The sequence below is a fragment of the Aythya marila genome, assembly GCF_965140915.1.
Source record: "Aythya marila genome assembly, chromosome: Z".
NCBI lineage: Eukaryota > Metazoa > Chordata > Aves > Anseriformes > Anatidae > Aythya > Aythya marila.
The window spans coordinates 84071742-84092094 of record NC_139080.1 but is presented as its reverse complement, the minus strand read 5'-3'; the positions used below and the strand labels follow the sequence as shown (position 1 = coordinate 84092094).

Genomic DNA, 20353 nt, shown 5'->3' with positions numbered 1-20353 from the left:
ACATTCTTCAGTGTTGATATCTCTGAACTGTTTTAAATTTGATGTAAGTTGTATTTTTTCTACTTGTTTTACTAGACTGTATTCAATACACACTTGTTTGCATTGGTTACTCGAAGCATACAGTATGTTCTTTCTGGTTTAACACAGAATGTGTATTTCTGCTATTTTGATTTCTTACCAGCTGTTGCAGTTATTGGCATAGCTTTGAATTTCACAGAAACATCTGCAAAAATTCCCCCAGTTCTGGTCACATTAATGATTGGTCCAACATAATTTTCAGCAACTCGCACAGCTGAAGCTGAAAGCTGAAGTGTTCCAAAAGCATCATCATTGGCATTGATAATTACATGAGCTATAGTCTCACCCACTGATCCAAGACGAGGAGAATTTACAACTGAAATATAAAAAAACAACAACAACAACAAACAAACAACTCTTAGAGCAAGCCTGAAATGCCTCCTATATACGGCTATACAGTTCATAGACATACACCTCAGTTTAGTGGCTGGCCACTACTAGCTTTCAGCAAAATTTTTATTTTAGATTTGGACAAAATATAACTACAAACTGAATGAACATACTTTTGGTGTTTGAATCACATTATGTCAGAAAATCCACATTTTCACTAACTTATTATTCTACCCTTCTGTGGAGCATACAAAACATCAGTACTTTGAAGAGCTGAGGTACTAGCAAAATTACTTTTTATTTGTCCGTAGGACAATAGAATTTTACACTAGCTATGATGAACTATAAGTAACCTTTCAGTTTCCCAGTAGAATTATTCGTAGCATTTCCCTTAAAATCAAGATTAATCTGGGAGATGCATGGGGAAGAGGGAAGGGAAATTAGGCATGCCAAGAAGCTCTTAAGCATAAATAAGGCTGTAATGACCTGAATTTATCTGAATAAGGGATCAGGCAAATATCCTCTACACTAAAAAGCCAGCATGAAGCTGCAATTCTACACCACTTAATGTTTAAAAGGCTTTTTTGGCTTTCAGTAAGTGGAAGTAGCTTATTTCCTATCATTGTGCTTTACAGAAGCAACAGGTGAGCAGGTATTAGTACACAAAACCAATACAGTAATACAGTTGGCCTAAAACACCTGGGATAAAGCAGATGCAAAAGGGAGAAAGAAATGTCCACCCCTGACAAAATTTTGTGCTAAAGGAAATATATGCTGACACAGAATCTTCATACGTAATATAACTTAAAGGATTCTTAACTATACAGAGTTAGGCAGAGGTAAAATTTTACTGTAATTTCAATTGTTGCATTTTATCCTATTAAATATAAATATTAGCCTACATATTTTGGTTTTGGTTTACATATGAAAGACACTTACTTGGCCGATCCTGTACTTTCTCGATCAAAACAGTACTGTTTAGCTCCACAAAAACAGATTCTGACCTCTCAGGATCATCATCATCCAAAATAGGCAAGGATATTGTGGCTTCACTTTCATTGGCTGCGAAGATCACATAACCAGTAATGGGTATATAATCTTCTCCTTGTATTGCTCTAACAACATCAGGTGGAAGAAAGGGTGACTTTTCATCATCACCTAAAGTTCTGTATGTAACCACTACTGTACCAAGAAGACCACGAAGCCTTACTATTGTCAGGGAGATATTTTTTGTTTCTTCCTCAACTTTTATTGGTCTGTTTCTCTCAGAAAAGATGAACAGTCCATATGGATCATCATTAGCTAAAACTGTTAATGTTGCATTAGTATGATTTCCAAGACGACCACTGGAGACATTGATGATCAGAACTGAAAACACCTTATCCAGTTCAGGCACGTCATCGGGAGAAACTTGTATAGTAATATTTGCTCTCACTTGGCCAACATCAAATGTTACATTCCCATATGCAGAGACCAGGTCTTCTGTAAGATCACAGACTATGATCCAATACAAAGTCACCTCAGACAGGGACCCATGAGTTCTCACAACCTAAGTGGAAAACACAAAGATTTATGTACTTCTTTGTACTGTAAGAAAGAAGAACATAAAAGTGTAAAATGGAATACAGACAAGTCACAGAATCACAAAATATCCTGAGTTACTGAAGAACCACAGGACTTATCAGGTCCAACACCTGACTCCACACAGGACAATCCAAAATCAAGCTGCATGTCTGACAGGGTAGTCCAAAAGCGTCTTGAACTCCAGCAGCTTGGTGCCGTGACTACATCCCTGGGGAACCTGTCCCAGTGCCTGACCACCTCTGGGTGCAGAACTTTTCCCTCACACCCAGCCTGACCCTCCCCTGTCCCAGCTCCATTCTGTCCCCTCGGGTCCTGTCGCTGTCCCCAGAGAGCAGAGCTCAGCGCCTGCCCCTCCGCTCCCCTCGTGAGGGAGCTGCAGGCCGCCATGAGGCCTCCCCTCAGCCTGCTCTGCTCTGGGCTGAGCAAACCAAGGGACCTCAGCCGCCCCTCCTACTTCTTGCCCCCTAGACCCTTTACCACCATAGTAGCCCTCCTTTCGATGCTCTCTAATAGTTTATCTCCTAGAATAATTTGGCAGTGTTGTCATCCTGGCTGGGTGGTCTATAACAGACTCCCACTACGACTTCATGTTATTGTTATAACTTATTTCCATGTCCCTTAATCCTTACCTGGAGGATCTTAAGCATGTCATTGCCAACTGCAAGCTGCACACAATCCAGCCCCTCCATTATATACAGTGCAAAGTCATTGACATGATCGGTTAAAAATAAACTCATTTTAAAAACAGTGTAATCTTTATCATCTTAGCTTTGCTGTATTTATTGTGTCATCAGCACTTACTTTAAAATATTCATACCTCAAATGTAAACAAGTAGAAGCAAATTTAAACTTATATAAAACATTAGGCTGTAGCGAGGTGGGGGTTGGTCTGTTCTCCCACGTGCCTGGTGACAGGACAAGGGGGAATGGGCTTAAGTTGCACCAGGGGAGTTTTAGGTTGGATATTAGGAAGAACTTCTTTACCAAAAGGGTTGTGAGGCATTGGAACAGGCTGCCCAGGGAAGTGGTTGAATCACCATCCCTGGAGGTCTTTAAAAGACATTTAGATGTAGAGCTTAGTTATATGGTTTAGTGGAGGACTTGCTAGTGTTAGGTCAGAGGTTGGACTCGATGATCTTGAGGTCTCTTCCAACCTAGAAATTCTGTGATTCTGTGTGATTTTAGTTTTAAGCTGAAAGATACACTTTAGAAAGTGAAGTATAAAATGTCAAAACAAATGTGCATGATAAGTTAAAATGCTGTAGACTTATTGTAAAGATATTGCAGAATGCTCTGTAAAATAGACATGAAAGACAACTGCATAGCAATATGAGACCCAAAACTTTCTAACCTGCAACGTAATATTGCTATATCCATCTTCAGGCTCAGTTCCATTTACTGAGAGTGACTCAGTACTGAACTCAAAGACGCCATGAGCATCATCAGAAGCCTCAATAGTCACAACGATGTGGGATGCAATTCCCAAGCTGGCTGTAAGTGCAAGTGCCAAAATGAGTTATTTTTTATACCATCTTTTCTTAAATGAAAGAAATCAGCTAAGGAAGTTTGTTACAAAAAGCACACAGAAAAGCATAACTGGAATATTTCTGCTGTTTTGCATTTTGTGGTGTTTTTGTTTTTTTGTTTTTTTTTCTTTTCTTTTGAAATGTGGAATAATTATCCACATGGATAAGGAACTCACTTCTAGTAATGCAGTCCTGGCAGCCCTTCTATGGAACAACACTCCAAAGCAACATATAAAATGCAAATATTTTAAGGGAGGATCAGAAATAAAATTACTTGTCTAATTAAGGAAAATTAACTAGAATTTAGAGTAGGGGAAAGTTATGTGATAAAACATAGTGTAAGCAGTGCAGACAGGACAAAAGCAGGTACTATTTTAACTGAAGCTGGAACAAAAACAAAGAAAAAGCTAGTCCAGGAAATTCTACTACTATAACGATCATCTTGTGTGAGATAGCTTGCTGCTTAGAAAGAGAGAGAGCCTGGCATTTAAAAAAAAAATTCTGGAAACACAGAAGAGGAAACAACACTTCCCAGGAAGTTCCAAAAAGTGGTTAAACCACAGACATACTCTCAGGTTCAAACTGAACTCCTTTGTATGTATGAATAAAACAGAAAATCAGGCTGTCACTGTGGAATAAATTATTTGATTTCGATAATGGGTGCTAACACAATATTTTCAGGTCTCTAGGGTTTAATTCAAAATCCACCATCATTATCATTTCCCTCTTAGTAGGTGTTTTTGTTTTCATCTTATTTCTGCATATTGTATGTTTTTAATTTTCTCAAGATTATCTTTGTTTTCTGTATGTTGTGACAAAAATACAGACTTCAAAAAATGAAAAATAATCAAAGCATTCTTTTAGAAAAAAAAGCTAAAACCACTTATTTTTTATTATTTTTGAGATGCAGAGATCAAAGCATAAAGCAAGTGGCAAAAGAAAGTATCAAAATGCACAGTCAGGTAATTTTTAAATTACCTTAAATTTAAAAAGTTTCTCTCCTCTTTGCTCTCCAGAAAATTTTATAGTTGTCAAACAAGGCTAATTTTATGAACTACTTCAAGAATAACTACATTGTGTTCTATAAAAATATAGCTTTGAAGATAGAGAAGCTGTTATCTCCCGTATTAGTTAGCATTGACTGCTGTTGAAATTAAACCTTTTTTTAAAATGGGAAAGAATGTTTTGACAGAACTCTATGATATACCTAAATTAATCACCTCAAACCACAAGCAAAATAACACTATGATAAGCTGTGTCAGTAGAGTAATTTATGAGGGATATTACAGTTAGCATAAAGAAATAAAGATTAATCCAAAATGCTTACCATGCTGATGGACAGTTGGAAGGAAGAAATCCACGTTCCCATCACCACTACCACTGCCATCATTTCTAAAGAGCTCAGCAACTTTAAGATGACAGACATACAGATATATACACATATATACATTTATAAATTAGAGCGCAAGCAAAGAGAAATTTAAACAATTCTGGACAACAGGAAAAAAAGAGGGAAGCACTTTAGGAAGGTATCAACTTTGGTTCTGAAAGAGTACAGGAGTTCTCATAAAGACTAAAAAAGATTTACATATGCCACCTCTTACTTAATTTATGACATTGGAAATAGTGGGAGGTCAGAATGAAGGAAAACACATACATATAGTTTGGTCTTTCCTCTCTTTCCCCCTTTGTGCCCCCTCTTTGTATTTCCCCTTTCTCACTCCTAACTGAGGCTTGTCATGGAGGAATTTGAATTGAAAAAATAAAATACAGGGGGAGGGGATAAAGTCCCTCAAGCCCCTTATTCTAATATTTTCTCACCAAGTGAAAATGTTGGGAAAATCTGCAGAAAGCTTAACTAATGGGGACTTCATAAGCTTTGTCCTTGTGTTGGAAAGGGCAAAAAGAGGGCTCATTTTAAAAAGGCTATCTAGTTACTGGATTACTAAAGTTAGTTGTAAATTTTCTGTCACAACGATTTGAAAGAGAAAAGTTTGACTCCTTTTAACAAAACAACTATTCAACTAAAAAGACAAAATATATGAAAAGTCTCCAAGACTTTATCAAAAGAATCACTGAGACCATATTGCACCATAGACACATACAATCATAGCAGAGAGATGGATTAATTCAAGGAAACATGATACAACTTCCCAGAAGGGACCACACTCGCAATTTCTGAATTGTTTAAAAAAATAACATCAGTTTTTAAAAAAATCAATTTATAGCTGTCAGTGTTTCTAATTACTTTTTCCTCCAACAAGCTTTACAATCTCCTTTAAAATTTTTCTCAAATGGAAAAAAAAAAGTCTGTAAGGTACTCAGGGGTTTATGTGGCAGCACCACTATGCTTTGCCATCCCTTCAGACTAGTCCTTCAAACCAATAATTTTTTCAAGTGTTTGTCTTGTTCTTACAGTTATCTATGAGCTATCTCTGCAGCTACTGCTCAGCAAACTCCCTATGGCCCTCAGCATCCACAGCCTATTACTGCTGTAATCCATTTTAACCTATGTATTGTGGTTCCTCTGATTTCGCTCATGTGGAAGAAAAACGGAACAAAACAAACAAAAAACAAAACAAATTTAAAAACAAAACAAAACAAAACAAACAACAAAAAAAAACACTTTGACTGTTTAGCCTTAAATATTTTATAAATATTCAACATTTTTGAAATGCAATGTATTGCTAATATATTTTTGCATTATTTTACTCCTTATTACCAACCATGAAGTTATATAAAGTGAAAAGCAGCAATTGCCTTTAGATGACCTAACAGATGGCAGTAATACACTTTCCCTAATACATGGTAATAATATACTTGCTATGGGATCTGGTTGTTTCCACCAAGGATTAAGAAGAGAACTGAGGAAGAGTTCTTCCCTAAGACAAAAGACAGCTGTATGGAGGAGAGGGAAGTATGGGGGGGGGGAGGGAGGGGGATGTAGAGGTGCTTTTTGTTTGTTTTCAGAAATAACATAGAAAATAATGCTAAGGCAAGATTTTTATGAATGAGTAAAGGTCATGAAAATACAACTAAGGGACTGATATATGTGCCTTACCTCCTCCCTCTGGGTTCAACAGCTCCACTTTAAATGTCTTTTCTAATTCAGGAATGGTATTATCAGTGATGTTAACAGTAATGTACTTGTATCTTTCTCCTGGCTGAAATTCCAGTGTACCCACAACAGCCTGCAATATAAGAGCTCTTCATATTTTTGTTCAAGTCTAATATTTCCATCCATATGAAAAAAAGAAAAAGAACCTTCATTTTGTCCTTTTCAAAACATCTACTTTTCCTCACTTAAGCTTTAAAAAAAATCTGATGAATCTGTTTTACAAAAAAAAAAAAAAAAAAAAAAAAAAAAAGATGTCTAAATCGACATACTGGTGAGCATCTGCATTCATGTATATTTTTCTTATTTTTCTGCACAAATTATCAGTTGGACAAGCAAATGCAGATACATGCAGGTTATTTTGCTAGGCATATACAAATCCCAGTATGTACAAACGTACAAGCGTAATGTTAACCTGTACATGCCCTTGAATAATACGGTCTGTAACAACAGCAAAACTCACATATTGCTACACTGAAAACTCTGTTAAAAAAAAAAAAAAAAAAAAGTTCAAAACCAGAGGGTTTTCCTAGACAATGCAACTTACTGCAGAGAAAAGAATGGAGAAGTCAAATAACAATGCATATTTTTAAGTGAATATTACATATTCATTTGCCACATCACCTTGTAAAGTAGTCTTTCTGTGAAAGAATCATAGCTGGGCTAGAGTAGTCAAACTGAAGGCTATCTCCATGATAAATAACTCTAATTAATTCCAAAACAATTATACCACCTTGGCAATTGCCATACCTCATAATCTTTGGGACTGAAAGCTGTAACTGGCACTGTTCTGTATTCCACCAGAACTGTTCCAAGAAGGCCTTGTGCACGAACTACGAGTAATCTGACGTGTCCAACCTCTTCTTTAATAGTAATATGGGGCACAGAAGAGGCTGGAAGAATCATTTTATCACCTGGCTGAGGAGGTGGCCCCACAGAGAACTGGAGCAGACCTGAAAGACAAGAATTACTACTTATATGGCTTTTCGTAAGAAATTTTAAAGATGATAAACAATTTAAATAAAATGATTGATAATGTATCTTGTGATGGTTCTGAAACTAAAAACCACTTATACCAGTATACCCTTAAGCCTCAATCACTTTATTTCCAGAGATGTGCTATGTGCCTCACCCTCTCTCACTGATATTCCTGTCAGTCTTGATACAGGCACAGCACAATAATAAAATCTTCTCTTCCCAAAAGAGCCTCACGGGCCACAATTTTGTGTATTTACTGGTACAAGACACATGGTGAAATGACTCTCATTGTCAGGAATTCTAATTTGATGAAAAATTTGGATGGGATCAACTACATGCAGATCCTTTATTTGCCCGCACAAGTGAATCACAGCTTGTTTGGTCAGGGAAGATTTGAGGCCAATTTGTAAAATTATCAAAGAAAAGTAACTCAGCATTCATTCATGTATATAAACAATGAATTAATTCAAGTTAGATAAAATGGAATATATGAGATTGCTTCCTCAACTATTATGACCAAGCAAAGTTTTCATCTGACTAGAAACAACTACACAATAATCTGAAACAAGGCTGTATAATTCCCATGATTGTTACCGTATGGGTGATCACTGGCTTTGATGCTGATATCAGTAGTTTCCTTTTCTGGATCTATACTCGCTCCACTGGTAGGAGTTGAACCTAGTTTCCCATCTCCAGACACTGCAGAGACTAATGTCACACGGAAATATTCATTTAGCTCCGGAATGTCATCATCAATAACATGCAAATTTAACACCTAGAGAAGGACCAAATCATGGAGAAATCAAACCATGCAACATGAAACACTGCGAGTTTTGTGAACCTGCCTATCTCACTGAATTCTTTGATTAGTCAAAGAATTCAAAGAACTATACAGCTGTATCTGCTGTATAGTTCTGAAAGTAAAGAACAATCTTTTTGCTCTCCACATAATTTCAATTAATTTCTAAGATAACATTTTATGTCTAGAATATGCTTTCCACAAACAATGCTTCCAAGCTACTGGAAATGGAAGGCATATTTTCTGAATTGTTTCAAACTACATAAATAAATGATGATAAATACTTGTTTGGTTGGTTTTGTATATCTTCACAAAAGCGGAGTTTAATTTCCATGTATTGAACATGAAATATCTGATAAATTGAAAAATCTTTTAGAAATCATGCTTATGAAGAGACATTACAGTGATTAATCCAATTTAGAGAGCAAATAAATTGAGCTTATTATACCACCTGACACTTCGAATTGTGGATCATACCATGTATTAACACAACCTTGCTCTAAACACGCTAACATTCACTTCAGAAAATTCCATCTTTCTTTATGTCGTGATACAGTTAGACAAACATATAGAAGAAAACATTTAAGTAGCTGATCATATTTAGAGGCATAGTAATGAGTAGATTATAAATGTCAGTTGAAAGTCCCGTAGGATATCCCACCTGAAGAGCAGCTTGCTACCAGTCTGTTTCATGCAGAGCCATGCATATTAGCTCCTCTGTGTGTAGGCAGTCATTGGACCAGTAAGCTGTGTAGCAAGAGGCTACACCAGCCATTGTCTGCCATTAGATAGAGTAATGTGGGCCTTGTCTATGCTGCCAAAGATTTGGAAATTTATGCTATATATGATTGTATGAAATGCAGTAATATAATTTCACAGAGAAATAAAGGTGAATGAACAAACTATTTTAACACGAACAAACTATTTTCAGATACCACACGCTTTTGCCAGTCATTAGATTATCCAGATTCACAGTTCTAGTGAAGTCACTGGGATTCCTGCAAATGCCTTCAGTAGATTTCAGTCCACATCTTCGATACAACCATTTGGGCTGAAAAGGGCCTTAAAGACCGTCTAATTCCACCCATCTGCCATTGGCAGGGACACCCCCCAGCAGCCCAGGCTGCCCCCAGCCCCATCCAGCCTGGCCTTGGGCACTGCCAGGGATGGGGCAGCCACAGCTCCTCTGGGCAGCCTGGGCCTGGGCCTCACCACCCTCTGAGGGAAGAATTTCCTCCTTATATTCTAATCCCCTCCCTCGCCCTGCTGCCCATGCTGCTGTTGGTGCAGCCCAGGGTACAGGTGGCTTTCTTGGCTGCCAGCATACATGGCTGGCTCACGTCAAGCTTCTCGTCAACCACCACCCCCAGGTCCTTTCCCCCACAGCTGCTCTCAATGCTTTCTTTGCCCAGCTTGGGATTGCCCTGGCCCAGATGCTGAGGTCAGGACAACCCAACCTTGTCCCTAAGGAAGTTGTTCCAGTAGTTGTAAAAAATTTCAAGCCAAAACCTTTCCCAGTCTTAGTACTATTTGCCCTCTGTCTTCTGTGGTTCCTTGAGAAGAGAGAGCCCCTGTCAACTCCACAGCTGCCCTTTAGGTTCTGTAATAATGGGATCAAAGTCTCCTTTTTCCTAAAGGGTGAAAAGATCTAACCCCTTGAGTCTTTCCTTAGAGGACAGGTTCTCCAGCTCTTTGGTCATCTTTCTGGTCCTCCTTTGGACCTTCAATCTTCCCACATCATTTTTTAATTGTGAGCCTCTGTAGCTTTGAATTCCTACTCTTCAGTTATCCTGGTATTTCCTTTTTTTTGTTATTATTATTTTATTTTTTTTAATTCCTCTAATTCCAGTAAGGAATTTCATAACACTTTTAGAAAGCTTTCTCAGAAGCAGCTGAAGCTTTCTTTATGCATCAGTTCTCTTTCTCTCCCCCTACTCAGATATGCAATTCTGATTACCAATTTCAGTTGTCTCTAAGGCCAGAATATTGAATAATTTCCTTATGTTCCAGTTGCTTGCACACTTTATGCAGAGGAATAGATTGAAGCAGACAGTAATCATTTCGGGGAGACTCAAAACAGCTATTGTTACAAGAACACCTTTAATCTCCCGTTTCTGATTTTGAATTTAAAAGGAGACAGAACCTGGATAGCCTTGAGTGCAAGAACAGCAATGAATCTTACTATTGTCTATTTAATTGTTGTGGACATAAATTTGAGTTACAACACTCAGATCAAACCTGATTATTTTCCAATTTCAAAAGTACATGGACTATCTACACTTTTAAAAGTATACGTACACACACACATAAATACAGTTAATATTTTTTACGTATATGTACATATATCTAATATGTACATGCACACATGGTGACTTTTGAACTGAGGTATGCACAGAGCTACAAATAACACTTTCTTGTTGTCAGGGATGGAAAAAAAAAGGAAAGAAAGAAAATATAAATATATAACAAAAAATAGCAAAAAAATAAATAAATAAATAAATAATAACAAAAGCCATGTGAAGTAAACACTCTCTAGTATGAAAACCAGCCAAGCACCCTCAGAAGGTATTTTCCAGGAGGTTTGTAAAGGACAGGATGAATAATTAATAGGAAGGTAGGGTTTACCTCTGATCTCTGCCAAGGAAGGAATGTGATAGTGCCACTGCTATTAGAAAAATCGGTAACAGAGTAATTAATGCCAATGGAATCAACCTGTGAGATAATGTACTTTATATACACATAGTCTAGGGCTCCCCTTGTACGCTCCACAACACAGGATATAGTGGAACCTTCATCAGCAGTCTGGAAGAAAGCAAAAATTTGGAACATTTATTACTGTCAAAGTAAATCAAGGCAATTTCATTAGATAACATGAAAATATTTAATGCCAGAAATATTTAATGTCAAAATATTTAATGCCATTTTTCAAGTAAAAAATTGCTGTCATGTTACTTTCAGCTCTTTTGGAGTGTTAGGAAACTGAAACTGACCTTGATGCCAATCAGAACAATCCTAGTGGAATTTACAACAGAGTCTGATGCCTCCCTGAGGACTACTAAGGTAACAAATAACAACAATACACTGCAGTTTGTCCTGAACACAACCCCTTTCCTAAAACCATGTGTCAGAAACAGAATCAATATGCTTGAAATGTACCTGCCAAAAGCAACTGAAACTATTGCTTTATATTAATGTCAATATTGTAATTTTCCTTAGCAATTATTTAAAGAAAGATTTGGATCAGCACTTTCCCTAACCAGACACAGTATGGATAGAAATAAACTATATCATCATCATTCAGAAAAACAGATTTTTCTGTTCTACTGTCCTCCTTACAATTCTGTATCTTCACAGATAACATGACTTCTGCAGCAACAACTTCACATCTCTGGAACGAAGCTTGAATTGGTACTGCCCTTCTATTTTAGAAAATAATCTTCATAAAATTAACATAGAAAATAATTTTATCTGGAAGTTACTGGAAAGGTTAAAGCTATCTTATGCATTAGATAAATTTCAGGGCTGCTTTGTAATAGATACTGCGTGTGACTTCAGCTGCCTAGTAGACAGATATGCACAGATAAACTACTGGTAAAAAAATGCTGTGTTCCCGCATCACTGCTAAGAGCTCTAATACTTCCCTGGTGAAATGGACATAAGATAGGTGCAAAACAATTAACATGCCATATAAATTTTTAATTTTTCTTCATGGTTGGCTGATGATCTGTGGCATCACAGTGTATCAGAGGCACTTGAACCTGAAGGAATCTAGTATCATAGCATATGGTTGGCACATAAAAAGCAAACTGAACCAAACTGAAAACTAGTTATCACTCAGGCAAGATAGTTATTTTAAAAACATCATAAGCACTTTGATTAAAAACGAATGTAATTAAAGCTTGTAAGAGTTCCCAAATTAAAACTATATTGGATTTTTTTTTTTCTACAAAATAATCCAATACCAATAGAGATAGCTATCATGTTATTCCCCCTTATAATTGATTAAAGAAGTAAAGAATGATTTATGTTTATTTCAAGCTTCCTCAAAAAGTAGCAAGTGTACACTCTGCATATAGAATGGATACCGCTGAAATAAGATTTCATCTGTTAAAAGTAAAACAACAAAAAAACAACACTACTAAATCAACCAATTAACGTCAAACATATGTAAATTATAACTTAGTTTATGACAGCAAATGAAGGTGGAAAAATCCATAACACTGTCATTGCATGATCTCTAGCAAAATTGTCTCAAACACATCATGTGACACAGAAAACTAAAATAAAAATCTTCACAATAATCCATTCTCCAAAAAAAAAAAAAAGAGAATTAAATCTTACTTTTAACTGGTAACTCAGTATCAAATGTAACAGAAGTGAAGGTAAAATATTCTTCTAGAAAAAAAAATAAGTCTTAGCCTTCAGTTTATATAGTAAACTAAATTTTCTTAACAAAAGCATTTTTATTTTTATTTTTGAAACTATACAGTAAATCCCAGTGGAACTAAGGTTGTGTTAACAGAACATATGCATCTCCAAATCCTAGGAAAACTTTGCTTAACCACAAGAGCAAACACTGCAAAATCAAGGCTTTGTTCAGGTCACTTGGTCCTGCCATTTAGCTTTCTGTGCCTGAAATGTCACCTACAATTTCTATTATGACTACCTTACCTCAGGGATACATGCTCCAGTGAAGCCAAATAAACCATTAGCATTATCACTTTTCTGTATCCTTAATCTTGCTGTGGTGTTTTCTTGTGAAATTCGAGCTCCACCACGCACAGAAATGAGCTTTAGTATGAATAATTCTTCTCCTTCTTCCTCCTTGTCATCCTTTGCAGACACAATGAATGATTTATTGGTCTCTCCTTGCCGATACTCCAAATACCCAGAGACAGGGTGGACATCACTTTTTGCAGGAGTTGCATGAAGTTCATAGATCTCTGCTCGTGTCAACTTACACTCATAAAGCCTTACATCCTGCATTAACCCTGTGTATCTACTGCTGCCGTTGATTCCTGCTCCAATTCTTACTATTCCTGGACCTGAGAAGGAAATGATAATATTTTCTCATGTTATTGTATTTATATGAAATAGTCAGCAGTTGACTACCTGTTTTGCTTACAAAGCAATGGTAAACTGTTCATTGTCCCTGGATTAGGAATCATATTGATCTTGAGATCCAAAATCAGGAGGATCAGGAGCCTCATCTCAGTGTAACAGGTAAGTCCTCACAGGCCAAACAATTCCATCCTATGCTGTCCAAGCTTTTCATCCTGTTAGTTCTAGCCTCATATTCATTCCTACTCTATCCTATTCTGTACCATGTTATGCTATTCTCTTGTGCTAAAACACACACATCAGCTGTTTTCAGTTGCTTTTCAGAAAACAAAAGAAAACAAACAAACAAACAAACAAACAAAAGCTGTGCTCTTCAGTGTATTGTCATACATATGTCACTGAGTGGCAGTGCTAGAGATGAGCAACCACAGGAACTGATAAAAGTCCCAGGGCACAAAGTGGAGGATGCTTAGAAAAACTGGGCTGCTATGCACACCACTGTGTATTAACCAACATTCAATGGAGAGAGATGGCATACTTGCCTAACTATTGTGTTATCCCCAGACAGAGCATATGCCATCTCCACTAATAAAGAAAATTTACAGCACAGAAAATTTACAGCACAGACATATCCTTCTAGCAATAAAAGCATTATTGCATTTCACATATATTTGTTCTAGAAACCAAAGGGAAAAAAAAAAAAAAAAACAAAACACCTTTCTCAGCTCAGCTACAGTACTGCAAGTGTGATGGAAATTACTAACTGCAGAAGTACTATTCTTTGTACAAATGGAAAAATTGATTTCTTAAACTTCCACCTGGAATTTTAAAAGCAGAAATAAAATAGTGCATCATACAATTAATAGTCCTCTATTTTTACTCAACTTTGCAGCAGTTTGAATTTTTTAGAACTTTCACACATAATTCCCATAGGCTTCCTGAAAATCCTCAAAGAATTCTTATCCATTCCTTTCAATTAACTTGACAGATATAATCATTTCAGTGTATTGCTTCCACCTTTGAAGTGGCTAGACTATGCATTTCAGAGCTTTATATACAGAGAAAAATAGTGAAGGCTCACCATCAAGAATCGCTTCTCCTTTTAGACTCTTCATTCCTCCCAGAACTTGAATTCCATCAATGTAAAATTCAATTATACTTTCATCCAGAGTAATCAGAAGGTGAAGCCAAGTATTCTCATCCAGGTATTTCATGACTGATGTTTTAGCCATATATGTCATATTGGACCCTAATGCTGTATAATGAAGCACTACAGAAACATGAGAATCATTTGTCTGAATTTTCACAGCGTAATATAAAGTCCCGTTATCGTTATCCTTTTCAATGATATAGCCATCTGTACTGACATTAGGAATTAGCCACGCTGAAAATGTAAAATTGGTTACTGCATTATTTCCATTGTATGGGTATTCAGGACCGATAATGCCAAATGCATCCTCTTTTCCACTGAAATACAGAGCGTCTGTTCCACTGTGATGGCGCCTCATGTGGGGCTGTGATTGTACTGAGCTTGGGAATGATCCAAGCAACAAGAAATCTACCATTGATGGCAGTCCGGCTTGGAAGGTACTAGACAGTATTTCCCAACCTAGTCGGACAACACCAAAGGTGCCTTGCTGTCTCCATATGGTGAAGTCCGTAATATAGGAAAGGTCATCTTCAGAAAGAGTATCTTCCACTATCTCTCTCTCTTGGCTCTCTGGATCTATAACAAACACTCCGAAAGGGTCATCATTGAAAGGGATCATGACAGTTACAGTAAGACTGGTTTCAGATAACTGACCACCGGGACCAGGAGACCCACCTAAGTAATAGAAGTTAGAGTAAAAGTTAACGATTAAACAACATGATCAGAAAAAAAGTTTCAAAGTACTTTTTTTTTTATAATAAAACAAGTTTCTAAAAAGACTCAAATCTTCCTTTAAGATCCCCTGGACTTATAGCAAATGAACTAACTTGAAAATTACATAGTTTAATTGTATTATCCTTAAAACACTGTGCTGATGTAATTTCAGTAGAAAAGAAATCCACGTACTATTTTTCAGCTGCAAAACACACAGATGTCTTTCAGGTAAAACATGACAAGGTCCATCTTTTCTTAATTAGCCAATGAGGTAGGTTACCTTTGATTCGTTTGATAAGCATGGGGGCCAAATTCAATTCAAATTCAATAATTTGTATTACTCTAAGACTTACAGGAATGGCAAAATCTTGCCTGTTGCCTCTGATACAGAAATACATACACCTTGTAAAAACAGTAAGCAGTTGTGTATTAAAACTGCTGCCCAGTCCTGGTGTTAGTCATCTATCTTTGCACAGTAATAATTCATGATATGAAGATCATGTTGTGAATGTAGAATCTCTGTGTTCAAAGTGAACAGCAATCTACCTATTATAAGCAGGAAATCTTTTGTACATCTGTATGGACTTCACTTATAGGAAAGGCCAATGCACATATGCACTTGCATCAGGGAACAGAAGACCAAGAATAGTACTAAAGTGGAATTAATCCAGATTAGGAAATGTGTCAGTAGCAATTTAAAGTTGTAATTTAAGTCATGTGAAGTGGTAACTACAAGTATTTTACCTCCTCTAGGGAAATAAACAAAAAAAAAGCAACCTCTATTATGGGAGACACACATAACCTTTAAGAACTTTGTTATTTCTTTGTTAGTATCTTTGTTTTATATTTTGTGCATGGAGAGCTATGCATCTGAAATTCAGATCTCTTGGTTTTTGAAATGAAACTTCTGAACTTTAAGAAGTTTCATTTCAAAAACCAAGAGGTATCCCTTTTAAAGTTCAGATCACCAAAATGTGTTTAACAGCAATTTGGGAACTAACTCTCCCTATATATGGAAATCAAGATTAAAAAAAAAATAAAACCTAAAACCTTACCAGAAAAGTATAGGGTATCAAGACACGATTCAAAGTAATGCTCTTTCCAGTGTTGGTTTCTTTCTGATTGATTAAACATAACTCTTTTCTACCAGATATGAAGGAAATGGTGGTATGGAAGACAATACCTGAAGCATTCACCAACTTTAGAGTGTAAAATTCATTGAATTCAGGAATTCTATCTGAAATGGCACGTAGTGTTATTGGCTTCGATCTTTCACCATCCATGAAGCACACAGTCCCATAAGTTTCATAGAATTCTTCTCCTGGCCTCAGCGCAGAGTTATTATCAAACAACTGCCAGGTCAAAGAAACATTGCCGAAGTGTCCTCTGTGTCTCAAAATCCTGTTCAGTGACACAGAAATAATGAGAGTCCTCATGAGAGGCATGTATCAGCATTCAGGAGAAAAGGAAAATGTGGAGACCTCTTTTACTCTCATCTTCCTTACAGTAAGAAGTAATATACTATGTAGTTAAGAAGTAATATACTATGTAAGAAGTAAAATACTAATAATATACTACATTGTTCGATGAAGTCTTCCTTTTATAGGCAACTACTTTTGCAGTACAATTCTACTCCCAGAATATGTACTTTAGGGAATAGAAGTAGCATATGCAGATCCATGCAAAATACTACTGTGAAGCTACACATCACTGTGTCTTGTGATTCTAAGTTAAAAATATGAATGTAAAATAGTTCAGGAAGTTAACATTAAAAATTAATATAGTTGAACACCCTTAGACAGGAAAGAGAATCATCAACCACAAATGTTTCTCCTTCCAGTCGTCAAGTCTACTTAAACTTTTACTTACACTTGTATTAAATTAGAATTATATTCTACGGCTTTCAGTAATCTACTGTTATTTGTAATTAAGAACATAGTAAATGAAAATGTTTTTTTTTTTTTTTGGTAGCTATCTGCTAACACGATTTCACTAATTTCAAAAGGGCACTACAAATAAAAAGTGACCCATACAGTGTCTTTATTAAGAGTGCGCTTTACATACAGGAAGTTTGCTTCTGTCAGTTTGCATGGTGACATAAAATGCCATACATATAGATTATATCAGGTTGAAGAATTATTTCAGCTAAACTAATCCAGCCACAGCAACACATTTATGTTGTTTCTGCTTCCAAAGGTTTTTCTTTTGTGGCATTTTGTGTGCTCTATCCCAGCTGTGTAGCACTGCTGCACTAACTCCAATTACCTCCTTAAAACCTCTGTGGTTTTGGTGGTTTGGTTACATGCTACTTTGACCACTTTTTTATATGCTACACAACTGTCAAAGAAGTGACAGTATGGAAGAGACACATCTCTAGTAAATATATTTTATCCATGATGACTGAGCAGGTTCCTCAGATGTTGGAGGTCTTGGTATCCTATAATTCCATAAAGTACCTGTATATAAGCATGTTTACATCAAATCACTATTCTTAACACCACCAAATCCACAGAAATTATCCTACAGATTAGACTATAAAGGACAAAAAAAAAACCAACAAAGCCCAAAACAATGAATGACACAACAACACACACACAATGAACTTAATATCCTCATTTCTTGAGACTATTCATTTTTCAGGTGTATTAACACAGGCATAAAGAACCAATTCACAGCCATAAACATCTGTTCCAAGGCTTTAAAACAAACAAAAAAATAAAGCATGATTTTTTAAATGCATGACGAACCTCTTCCCTAACTATTTGCACTATCATGTTTAATGTGACCTAACTTCGCTTTACAGCCCATCTCAAGATTTCTTAATGAAAAATCATTTTTTCATCCAATTAAAATCCCATAGTAAATTTATGAAATGAATTTAACAAGATGAGATGCTAAGTGCATTCAGTTTTTAACCCTGCTCATTCTTGAATATATCATGGTGGCACAAAGGAAAATACTTTCAAAGGTCAGACTAATGAAGAGTGTCACATCTGGACTTTAAGTATAGATTTCAATCTGTAATTAACAGATAAAAGTAAAAAAAAAATAAATAAATACAAAAACAGAAAGACAGAATACAGTAGTTTGCAGTTGAAAATTTCAAAGATGGGTACAAAAAGCCACCTAGTACCACACAGTCTTATTTAGCTACTGGTTGAGTTTGTTGTTGTTGTTGTTGTTGTTGTTGTTTTTTAATTATTTTTATTATTTTTCTGTCAGCCTAGGTTCTATTCTACTCAATCATTCAGATTTTTCTGTATCTACAGGTTCCTGAGACATCAATACTAAAGTTGTATTTAGTTACATTTCAGCATGAGTTTCTGTGCACTTTTTAGTATTTACTGTCTACTCTATAGTATTATAGGTGATGTCTTCCACACATTACAAATCATTTAGTCCAATATTTTGTAAATCTGATTTTCTATAGTGCACTTCTATTAATGCACACTTGTGCATTTGATTTAGTCAAAGTGCTGTTTATAAAGTACCACATACACCTGTTCCAAAAGAGTGCAAAGATATTGTTTAAAAGTTACTTACCAAAAAATGTTACTTTTGCCTTCTTCAACAGGCTTCTCTAAAGGTTCCAAAGAGAAAATTCCATTAGGATCATCATTTGCTTCAATAATAACTGTTGCCATTCCAGCCTTAAAGATAACTGTGTCCCCTAAAAAGAGGGCAATTATTTTATTAAAATTGGAATCAGAAATGTAGGTAACTCTAAATCCAGTTATGTTTTCTACTCACGTCAATTGATTTTATACAAAGAAAAGGACAAAGTCAGTGAAAAACAGTATTTGAGGTATTCAGCAGGAGGCAAATCAGAGTAAAAGTATTTAAGTAGTGTAGCATCCAGAGAGCAACACATAAGATTTTCAGGAAAAATAACATAAACTGAGAAGATGTGATTCTTACTGCACATTATCCTTGCATGTAGTTGTTATGCGAAGAAGATAAGATATTCAGAAGTATAGAATAAAAGAATAAGGTATTCAAAGACCCCACACCTTCTGTAGACCTAGAGGAAAAGTATTGCCTTTAAACTAAATACAAGCTATGAGCAATGTCTAAGAGTTTATTCACACCCATATCAAAGAATATCTAAAAGGAAGAACCATAAGATTCTTATGAAGTAGACAGGAAGCTAGCAGGATTTCAGTGTGCATATTAGTACAGGTAAATATTAAAGGATGTTAACTCCATTCCATTGTCCGTAGAAGAACATAATGTTTCCACACCCACGCCATTTTTTATCTTCTTTGAAAGTGCCAGACTAAATTTTGTTCCACGTTAAACAATGTGCTTATTCCTCTAACTTCATATACCTCTATTCATATTTTCTCTCAGGAACAACAGTCCCAACACAATTTTCGGAACAGTCAAGGCCACTGTATGTAACCAATCATAGATAGAAAACCAACTTTTGCTTTCAGGAAATATGTATAGAAATATCCTGTATTCTTAGTGATTCTAGAATGGCTGTAAAATGATATGATACTCATTTTAGAGGAAAAGGGAGACTACGGATACCCATTCCCCATGTGCTAAGAGAAAAGCCGTGGTATGTTCCCAATGGGGTAGTATTGGGAGCTACCAGTAGATCCTGAAGCAAGTTATTAAAGTAGAAAGAGACCACAAAAGAGAAAACTTATGAAGGAAGAAAAATGGTTTTGTCTAATCCTTTCCCTAGTCTGATATTTTATAAGAGACCTGGGCACTACAGTGAATACCAGCCGACCTTGGGAAATAGCTTAGCTGCCTTATACTCAAATTACTGCTTTCTCTGTCAGCCTCTGGCTGCCTGCTACCAGTGTTCAGGGAAGGATTTACCCCAAGATCAATGCTGCCTTGTGAGCAACTCACAGGCCAGCCACAGGGTGTCCACTGTAGCGTGACCTCAATCACTTTAGTCTTATTGACTGCTAAAGACTAAGACCATCAGAGACTGCAATGAGAACTAAGATGCTTAGCGTGCTTATAGATGAAGAAATCTAATTTTAGGTTAATCTTGAACT

The 20353-nt window shown here is 36.2% G+C and overlaps 1 protein-coding gene across 4 annotated transcripts in view; it reads right to left on the bottom strand.

The window, feature by feature from the left end:
- The window catches only part of ADGRV1 (adhesion G protein-coupled receptor V1), a 287686-nt gene that overhangs the window by 224962 nt on the left and 42371 nt on the right, over positions 1 to 20353 (bottom strand). For all 4 annotated transcript variants that reach the window (XR_014319280.1, XM_082782584.1, XM_082782586.1 and 1 more), the window contains exons 18-29: positions 18879 to 19005; positions 16519 to 16736; positions 14553 to 15296; positions 13082 to 13455; positions 11036 to 11212; positions 8206 to 8386; positions 7384 to 7586; positions 6580 to 6709; positions 4846 to 4926; positions 3344 to 3483; positions 1348 to 1957; positions 179 to 394 (exon numbers count right to left, since the gene is read on the bottom strand). Coding sequence is in view for 3 of the 4 variants with exons in the window: in XM_082782584.1 (XP_082638710.1) it covers positions 179 to 394; positions 1348 to 1957; positions 3344 to 3483; positions 4846 to 4926; positions 6580 to 6709; positions 7384 to 7586; positions 8206 to 8386; positions 11036 to 11212; positions 13082 to 13455; positions 14553 to 15296; positions 16519 to 16736; positions 18879 to 19005 (3201 nt within the window). In the remaining variant the exon portion in view is untranslated. The remainder of the gene's footprint in view (positions 1 to 178; positions 395 to 1347; positions 1958 to 3343; positions 3484 to 4845; positions 4927 to 6579; positions 6710 to 7383; positions 7587 to 8205; positions 8387 to 11035; positions 11213 to 13081; positions 13456 to 14552; positions 15297 to 16518; positions 16737 to 18878; positions 19006 to 20353) is intronic.